The sequence below is a fragment of the Armigeres subalbatus genome, chromosome 2 (genome assembly GCF_024139115.2).
Source record: "Armigeres subalbatus isolate Guangzhou_Male chromosome 2, GZ_Asu_2, whole genome shotgun sequence".
NCBI lineage: Eukaryota > Metazoa > Arthropoda > Insecta > Diptera > Culicidae > Armigeres > Armigeres subalbatus.
In genome coordinates, this window is record NC_085140.1 from 454,426,927 (window position 1) to 454,437,186 (window position 10,260).

At 42.7% G+C, this 10,260-nt stretch overlaps 1 protein-coding gene across 6 annotated transcripts in view; it reads left to right on the forward strand.

Moving 5' to 3' along the window:
• The window catches only part of LOC134213799 (protein dachsous), a 305,308-nt gene that overhangs the window by 290,618 nt on the left and 4,430 nt on the right, over window positions 1–10,260 (forward strand). For all 6 annotated transcript variants that reach the window (XM_062693133.1, XM_062693135.1, XM_062693136.1 and 3 more), the window contains 8 exons: window positions 2,804–3,292; window positions 3,353–3,951; window positions 4,022–4,487; window positions 4,549–5,051; window positions 5,104–6,583; window positions 6,644–7,016; window positions 7,078–8,216; window positions 9,922–10,227. In XM_062693133.1, the coding sequence (XP_062549117.1) occupies window positions 2,804–3,292; window positions 3,353–3,951; window positions 4,022–4,487; window positions 4,549–5,051; window positions 5,104–6,583; window positions 6,644–7,016; window positions 7,078–8,216; window positions 9,922–10,227 (5,355 nt within the window). The remainder of the gene's footprint in view (window positions 1–2,803; window positions 3,293–3,352; window positions 3,952–4,021; window positions 4,488–4,548; window positions 5,052–5,103; window positions 6,584–6,643; window positions 7,017–7,077; window positions 8,217–9,921; window positions 10,228–10,260) is intronic.

Here is a 10,260-nt window from a genome sequence, read left to right on the forward strand (position 1 = left end):
TGATTCCAAACTACGAGTCTTCGTCAAGTTTAATAATATAATTTCCCAGAAAATGAAAAACAAAGAATAAGATATTGAAAAATGCGCGAGCAAAAAGCACGTCAGTACGCGCTGCTGTCACAAATTGTAATGACTCGCACACGGCAGGCACTGCTTCTTTTATACACAAAGACAATCTTGCTGTGGACCCGAAGGCCCGTGACATACAGCATTTTGATGTCCGTGTTAGGAATGCACGGGATTGGTTACATATGAATTTTTTGCTAGCTTTGACAAGAATCTAAATTTTCAATAGCTTATCGTTAATAATCTTAACTTTTAACGAAATAGGAAAATTGCTGGAGAGTGTCCGAGTGTCGATTGATATATAAAGCTTAAAAATCCATCGAAAGATAAAGGCGCTAGTAACGTTCTAGGATAGGATGTGCCAAGTAGTCATTAAAAATCGTACCGATTTTCTGTCACAATCGTACCGGTTGCTGATTGGTTGAAAATGACAATCGATTACTTCGAGCGACAGCTGGCGGGTTGGCTGGCTAGCAAGTTTGATTACAGGATTCTCCCCTCTTCGGTTTCCATGGGGTTGCTAGGAATGCTTAATGCAATCGTCCATAAGTTTCCCTAGCGGCACACATGTTTCGCTTAGTTTATTGCAACTCATATATGACCAGATTTGATCACAATCTAGTTGCTGCAGCCTTTTTTGTCTGACTTGTGCTGCTCGGGTTGCTATATTTTTGCATCATAACAAACTGACCAGCTCTCTTATCATGGCGGTTTGGCTTGTTTGGTACATCAAATCACCTCCATTTAAGACACCTTGGCTCCGACAATGAGTTTTCATCCAAGTTTATGCTTTTTATTGATTGATTACAACAATCTCCCAAACGTTCCAAAACTGCTATTGGAGTACCAGTTGCAGATGTCCAATTTACCTTTCTTATGGACTTCACGGACCTCGACAGCCACCCGCCGCGACCGTTCTTCATTAGGGAAACTGTTGAAGTAATCATCCTCATAAAGATTGTGAAGTATCCCATCGACAGCTCTTGGAAACTTCTCCGTGAGTCGAATAGCCTTTGGGTTTTTTACGTACTGTGCTCTTGCAGGTGACCAAACCGACCAAATGTTGCTACGTCTATTATCATTACTTCGTGTTCTTGCGAAGGATCAGGCGACCATCCGAAATCACGAATGGTATTCCAAGTATCCGATCCGATCCGAATTGACGAATGGATACTTGGTGGAACATTTGTTCAAAGTCACCTGATAAGGCCACTCGATTACCGGTATCTTAACAATACAGAAGAGAGAGCATTTGACTGATCCAGATATTCATTGAGATCCTTTGAGACCTTTCTCTATGCATTCCATATTAATCGGATCTTATTCAGCTTTCCACGTTCATCATAATTTTATTCTAAGCCGAATATGTTGTTTTTTTCGATCATACAGTATTACTGAGATTATGCGGAACGAGAGTTTGGTGTAATCTATCTGGTGTACGTGATGCTGAATTTCATCGTTGTTCCTGGTGGGCAGCAGACCAGAGTGTAAAAGTGGGTGATGACGGAAATAGCATCCATCGTTGCCACAAAGTTTTGTGTTACGGCATGCTATACGACCGTGTCCATAAATACAAGAAGTACGACAGAGTCCTTGATTATGCACCTTCTTCCAGCATTCATCAACACTCAAATTCAAAAATGTTCTATACTATTTAGTGCGATGTTAAACAACTGCAGCGTTGGAAAAATCTCAAATTCTCAAATTACATCCGCGATTCAAATCAAGTGCGAGTCAAATCGTCTCAGACTTATGGCCCAGAGAATCGCTCATGATTCTACTCGCGATTTGCATCACTGCATGATTTTTACGTGTTCTTCATTGTTGAATGCATTGAGTAACCGTTTTTTGCTTCAAAAAGGATTATAAATCCATATGTAATAATAAAATACGCATTGATTGGCTTTTGACGCCTTTTTTTGGCGAGTGAGCGAAACTATGCGATTCTGACCGAAAAACCTTGAAGAATCGCAAAATCCAACAATTGGGCTGCAGCTATGTGATTACAGAGCTCTTGGACCACTACTGTACCGAAATTGATTAATGTATCGAGCTCTCTGCCTTGAATACTGAGGATATTCTGACCTTTTATATTAGCGATTCTGTCAACAGTTCAGCACATCCGCTGTAGGCGATTTATATCCTCTCCTTTGGTCTAGCCACAAGCATATGGGGTGAAATTATAATTACAGATTAATCAACAGGGTCTCCCGCAAATATAAATAAATCACGCGGAAGAACCTGTCCAAACCAAACCGAGAATTACCTAGACCGGCACCGGGAATCGAACCCAGCCACCCTCAGCATGGTCTTGCTTTAAATATAGCCGCGCATCTTACCGCTAGGCAAAGGAGGGCCCTCAAGGCATATCGAGACATATCGATCCTTTGATTTACTGTTCGTAGGTTTTGTGTTATCGTGAAATCGTAACACCATTGCCATTTTTAACATCTCAGTGAAGAAATTTTCACTTTTGTACTTTTGAAGCAACTAACATAATTGAAAATATGTTTCAAGAGAAGTTTTCAAACATTCTAATAAATTAATTTCCGATTATTAGATTCTTCCGATTAGATTAGATCAGATTACATTTGATGAGTTGAAATTGGTATGGGTTAGATATGATTAAATTGTAATTATTATCTCTCATCTTTCAATATTATTTTGCAATAGTTTCCATAATTGCTTCGTCAGTATTCCAAATAAACACTAAACCCCCTATTTTCCGATTGAACAGGAGGACTCAGTACCACAGCAATGGTCAAAATTCAACTAACCGATGTCAACGATAACCGGCCAACATTCTACCCTCGCGAGTACAATGTTTCCCTGCGCGAATCGATGCCCACCAATTCTCTCCTCTCGACACCAGTGGTTGTGATCGTGGCCACCGATTCGGACTCTGGCAGCTTCGGTACCATCAGCTATCGGATAGTTGCCGGCAACGAGGCAGGTATTTTCCGAATGGATCGGTTAACGGGCGAGATCTTCGTTGCTCGTCCAAATATGCTGTCCAGCAGAAGCCAACCGTACCACCGACTGAACATCTCGGCCAGCGATGGCGGAGGTTTGAGATCCACGCACGATGCAGAAGTGTTCATCAGTGTGATCGATGCTACGCAAAGGCCACCGATCTTCGATAAGCCACGGTACACGTACTACGTCAAGGAAGATGTCAAGAGAAACACAGTTGTGGGAACCGTATCAGCAACTAGCAGCAACTCAGGTTTTTATACAGAATTAAATTTTAAATATCATGAAGCTCAACCAGTAAATCGTTTTCTAGGAAGTCGAGGTTCCATCCGATATTTCATTTACTCGGGAGACCCCGACGGATACTTCGCCATAGACCCCGTTTCAGGAAACATACGCGTTGCAAGCACTTTAGATCACGAAACAAAGCCTCAGGTTCTACTCAACATTCAAGCAACCAGTGGTGATCCCCCAGCGTACGGTCACACGCAAGTCAACATCGACATCGAAGACGTCAACGATAACCCACCGGAGTTTGAGTCGAACACGGTTCGCATATCCGTACCGGAAAATGTCGAAATTGGATCTCCTCTCTACGCAGCTAACGCTCACGACAAGGACTCCGGAATGAGCGGTGTCATCACATATCGGCTGAGCAACAACGGACCTGTCACAGGCAATCTCTTCAGTATAGATAGCCGGAGTGGTCACTTGAGTTTGGCTCGTCCTCTCGACTATGAAACAGTTCAGAGGCACACTTTGATTGTTACGGCGTCGGATTCGGGTATACCATCGTTGTCTACTAACCTTACAATCTTGGTTGAAGTTCAGGATGTCAATGATAACGCACCGGTGTTTGAGCGAAACGAATACTCAATCAAGGTTTCGGAATCAACACCAAGTAATTCACAGGTAAGATGATCAATAAACAGAATGATGTTTTTTCGGTAAAATCTCAACGGTGTCTCTTATATTCTCACAGATCATGCAGGTCACCGCAATTGATGCTGATACAGGAAACAACGCTCGTCTAACCTACCGAATTCTTGGAGATGATCAACGATCACGTGGCGGAAAATCATCCCCCAAAGTATCGGAAGCCACTATTCCGGAAATATTTGGCATTTTCCCGAACAGTGGTTGGATCTACCTCCGGACAAAACTCGATCGTGAAGAACAAGAGCGGTACAACATCACGGTAATAGTGAGTGACAATGGCGTGCCTACGTTGACCGCGATAACCCACGTGATCGTTACTGTACTCGACGCTAATGACAACAATCCAGTATTCGTGAAGCAGTTGTACGAATTCCAAATCGAAGAGAACATGCGGCGTGGATCCGTCATTGGATTAATTACGGCTACGGATGCTGATGCTGGAATCAATGCTGTGGTTCGGTACAGCTTGATCCCGAGCAACACCAGCTTCCAAATCAATCCAATATCTGGTAAGACATCTTTGTAGGTTCATGCGCCAAAACAACCATTAATTTTCTTATCTAAACCCAGGTGAAGTAACAACGCGTGACAGTCTCGATCGGGAAACGAAATCCAACTACGACCTGGTGGTGGAGGCACGGGATCAAGGAACACCCTACCGTAGCTCCCGAGTTTCTGTAAAAATCAAAATCCTTGATGTCAACGACAACTCACCGGAGATCGTGGACCCCCAGGAGGACGTAGTAAGTGTTCGCGAGGAACAACCTATCGGAACTGAAGTGGTCCGCGTCAGAGCAATCGATCGTGATTTTGGCGTCAACGCATCCATCACGTACTCCATTCAAAAAGGACGTGACTCCGACGGGCATGGAATGTTCTCGATCGATCCAATCTCAGGTCTGATTCGAACCAAGGCGTCACTTGATCACGAGGAGAAAACCATCTACCGGTTGGCAGTGGCTGCAACTGATAATGGAAAGCCTCCTCGACAAACGATTCGTCTACTAAGGATTGAAGTACTGGATTTGAACGATAACCGACCTACTTTCACTAGCTCTAGTTTGGTCTTCAGGGTAAGTAATAGTTTTTTTATACATGAACATTGACTAATTATTATTTTCACAGTTACGGGAGGACGTTGGCGTTGGCCATGTAATCGGATCAATCAGTGGCAATGAACAATCAGATCTAGATAACCTCGTTACAAGTACAAATGACCTTCACATCACCTACACGTTGACGGCACTAACTAACGATATTACTGAGGGAGCATTCGACATTGATCGCAACTCGGGTAAGCTAGTTGTCGCGAGGTCATTGGATCGTGAACAACAGAGCGAGTATCGCATGGAAATCCGAGCGCTAGATACAAGTGCCAGCAACAATCCGCAGAGTTCAGCTGTAACGGTCAAAATTGAAATAGCCGATGTGAATGACAACGCTCCGAAGTGGCCGAGCGATCCGATTAACGTTTACATTTCCGAAGATGCCACGGTTGGGTCGGTTGTGTTCAACTTTACGGCTACTGATAACGATTCCGGAACAAACGCAGAGATCAAGTATAATCTGCCCAAGCCAGCAACACCGCAGAAAGAGTTTTTCTCTATTGATTCCCTGACTGGATCGTTAACTTTGCTAGCTCCTCTAGATTACGAAGAAACCAAAGAGTTCCTACTGATCGTTCAAGCAACGGATCAATCGTCGAATGCCACCGAACGAATGACAACATCAGCCACCGCCCGTATCATGGTCACCGATGTCAATGACAATCCACCGAAATTCGTAGTTCCACAAGCACAGGACACAACCGTCTACATTAGTGACTCTCTGGAAGTGAATCATATTGTCTCGCACGTGGTAGCGAACGATCGTGACAGCGGTGAAAATGGCCGAGTGGTCTACAAAATCATCAGCGGAAACGAGGATGAACGATTCGTGATTGATCCAGATACGGGGTTCATCAAACTGGCGAAACCATTCAGCAGTAACTTCATTGCTGATAGTTCGAAGAATTCCGTTACTGGCCGGTACAATTTAGTTATCAGTGCAGCTGACCAAGGTGTCCCACGTTCCAAGGAAGCCAGGATAACTATTCAAGTGGTTATTCAAAATACGAGTAACAATCCGCCGAGATTTTTAGAATCCGTTTATCACGTCAACATCACTGAGAATGTTCCCACTGGAAGCTTTGTCGTTCGTGTTTCAGCCAAGTCTTACAACGACAATGGCAACGCAAACCTAACTTATGAAATTCCTAAGGGCGTTGGAGATGATCACCTGGTAGTGGACTCAGTACGAGGAATCGTCACAACGCGAGGATCATTTGATCGAGAAGTGAAGGACATGTACACCATTCCCATCTACGTCACGGAACAAAATCGCTTCAAGAGTGCAGCTTCCGGAACATCAACGGATATGAGTCAGTTTGATGTCGCAACGTTGGTGGTAAGAATCACAGATGTGAACGATCATGCTCCAGAGTTTCTGCCTGGGTCGTGCTATCCGTTGGCAGTACCGGAGAATAGTGAGCTATCTGTGATTCATACGGTTGTAGCTAGCGATGCAGATGAAGGACTCAACGGTGAAATCACGTACAGCATTTCAGGTGAGTTTCAAAGGCTATGGTCATTGATTTCCAGGTCGTAATTCGTATTTACTATTTCAGGTGGCAATATTGGTAATAAATTCAGCATAGATATAAACTCTGGAGCGTTGACCGCCCGTCCGTTGGATAGAGAGATCCATGCTCGATACGTTCTTCAGATAACGGCACAAGATCGAGGTTCGCCCACTTCTCATCAGGGCCATTGCAATATCACCATACGCGTCGAGGATGAGAATGACAATGATCCGAAATTCGAACTGCAAAAATATATCGCCACAATTGACGAAGATGCATCGCTTGGTACAACAGTGCTGACAGTAAAAGCAGTGGATCCGGATATTGGGATCAATGCGAGGATCGTTTATTCGTTGGCCAATGTTACTGAATGGCTGTTTGATATTGACAGCAAAAGTGGCGTTATAACGACTGCAGGGTAATAACTAGATCGATTTGTAGATTGGGTTAGAATTCTAATCGTCATTCTCTAATTTCAGATATTTTGATCGAGAAAGGCAAAGCATCTACAACTTCATGGTAGTCGCGACGGATGGTGGAAGATACAACGCACGTTCTCAAAGCGTCCAAGTTCAAGTAATAATCGCAGATGCCAATGACAACAAACCAGTGTTCGACAAGTACCCTTTCAAAGAGCAAATTGGGGCCTTAGTTCAGCCAGGACAAACTCTGTTGCATATTTCCGCAACTGACGCTGATCAAGGTAGCAACGGAGAGATTGTATACAGCTTGAACGACAACCCGAACAATGCCAAGTTCAGGATCAATCCGAATACGGGAGCTCTCAGTGCTACACAGTCCCTTGCCAGCGAAAATGGTCGTTTGCTGCATATAGAGGTAACAGCTAGGGATAAGGGCAGCCCTCCACAGGTCGCTACAGGTTTGATCGAGCTTCGCGTAGGAGATCTTCAGCAAGAGCTTCCTGCTCTCAAGTTTCAGAACAGTTCTTATAAAGTGAATTTGGTTGAAAACACTCCAATCGGACAAGCTGTGCTTAACTTGAACGCTGTTCGAAGCGATGGCCGTCGGCAAAAGATCATCTACAGTTTTGGATCTGGCAATGAGGATGGTACGTTCTCGATCGATGCAGTCACAGGCGAGATAAAGATCCGTAACTCACAAAACCTGGATTACGAGCGGTTCAGTCGATTGAATACAGAAGGTATTGATCTAGTGGCAGTTGCTAGAACCGACGGAAGTCCTCTTCTGTACGGATACTGCTCGATCAAGGTGATTCTGCAAGATGAGAACGACAATGCTCCTCGGTTTACCCAACAACAGTACTCCGCATCGGTTTGGGAAGGCAACAACAAAGGAGAATTCGTCATTAAGGTGAACGCATTCGATACTGATCAGGGATCAAACGCTCACATTTTGTACCATATCGTGGATGGTAATCACGACAATGCTTTCATCATCGAACCTGCGTTCAGTGGAATCGTGAAAACCAACATTGTGCTTGATCGCGAAATTCGGGACAAATACAAACTTAAGGTGATCGCTACTGATGAAGGAGTTCCTCAAATGACCGGGACTGCTACGATCAACGTCAACGTAGTCGATGTGAACGACAATCAACCAACGTTTCCACCCAACACAATGATTAGTGTTACTGAAGGTAAGCATATTTTTGACGTAGGACTTACGTCTTTCTTTACTATACTGGGTGTGATTTAGATTTTTGGAAATCGAGAGCGTTACGCTGGAAGAGAAGATTTTGAACGCTAATAGCGCCTTTACCTTTCGATGGATTTTGAAGATTTATATATCATCGACTCGGACACTCTCCAACATTTTGCCAATTTCATTGAAACTTAAGATTACTAGCGATAAGCTATTGAAAATTTCAACTCTTGTCAAAAGAAAGTAAAGTTTCATATGTTACCAATCCCGTGCATTCCTAACACGGACATCAGAATGCGGTATGTCACGGTCCTTCGGGTATACCGCAAGATTTTTTTTTGTGTATAAAAGAAGCAGTGCCTGCCGTGTGTGAGTCATTACAATTTGTGACAGCAACGCGTACTGACGTGCTTTTTGCACGCGCATTTTTCGTTTCGTTCGTTCGTTCGCTGCTTACCTACACAGCGACAGCATGCAGTCACCAGCGGTAGAACTACCGGTGGGTCGGCGAATATATATGAAAGAAGAGGGCGCATTTTTTTTTTCGTATTTCTGTGCTTGATGATGGTCGGATACAGTGGTGTCAGTTGCGATGGATGCAATCGCCCATCGAATCGCTCGGAGTTCATCGGCTAGAGGCCATGATGACTGAGGCAGCGAGGGCAGCGGTGGTGGATGAAGATGAATAAAATTAGAGAGATTTGGTCTGCTCATCCACGAAAAGTGATTGGTTTCATAATCCACATGATCCCGGGATGGGTAAGAGTCATGTCATATGACTGACCATATGTTAAGTTGTGCTTGGTACTAAACGACACATACATTAAAACATGGTTATACTATAACAGTTCTGATTCCCCAGCAAAAAAATTGGATTAAAAATGGTACTTTCATTTATTTGCAGAAGTCATTATCAATTAAAGATACACAGTCAGCAATAGTGTTAATATCCATTTTACATTAGAAAATTTCGCTGTATTACATGTAAATCTTTTAAAAAAGTCCGCGAAAAATAATTTCCAGAAAAATATTTAAATAAACTTTATCTTATTCTTTGTTTTTAATTTTCTGAGAAATTGTATTATTAAATTAACGTAGACTCGGAGTTTGGAATCAAAACATTACATAATTTTTCGTTGATGTATTAGCAGTACCTCCTTTATTTTAGTAGAGTTACTGCTCCTTGACTTGTTTCTTATTGTTGTGATTTTTTTCAGCAGTAAGCACGCATGTTAGCAAAAAGAAGCAACGAAATTGGTGCTGTATTTCTTTGTTTGGAAAACGGGATAGTTCCCCCAAAATAGCACATTTTGCCCAAGTTTGAAAATTTTATAAATAGAATTTCTAAACTTCAAATACAATCATGAATAAGAAATCTATAAATGCCCTACATTCGCTTGAGTAAATTAGGGCTTAAAAGTTAGAAACAAAGTAATTCTAATTATGTATTTAATTATTAGTTTTATTTCCAGAAGTTTTGAAAAAAAATTGCAAATACATAATTCTACACAGTTTAGAAGTTGTCGTTTCCAATTTCAATACTATACTCAAACTCCATAGATCCAAAAGTAAGAAGTTAAATGTAAATACGTTACGTTTATAGAAGTCCTACGTCTACTCGCGGTTATGTTGAAAACATTACCCATTGCTCGTTTTTAGGATACAAAATGAAAGTTACTGAACGTTGATTTCTGTTATAGCCACCACCGTTGGAACTGTGTTAACGACGATAACGGCAAATGATGTTGACACCAACCCTCCCTTAACCTACAGTTTTGGAGATAGCGCAGATGAGGATGCAAAGTCTTACTTCTCCATCGATCGCTACAGCGGAAAAGTGATCTTGATCAAGCCTTTGGATTATGAAGCCCGCCACGAATTTCAATTGAGGATATTGGCATCAGATTCGGCGCACGTAGCGCGAACTTTACTGACCGTGCGAGTAACGGACGTCAATGACAACGCTCCTCAGTTCCAGCAAATCACTTATCACGCTATGTTGAATGGTATGTACTTCTTTTTTTTCATTATCCATTAAA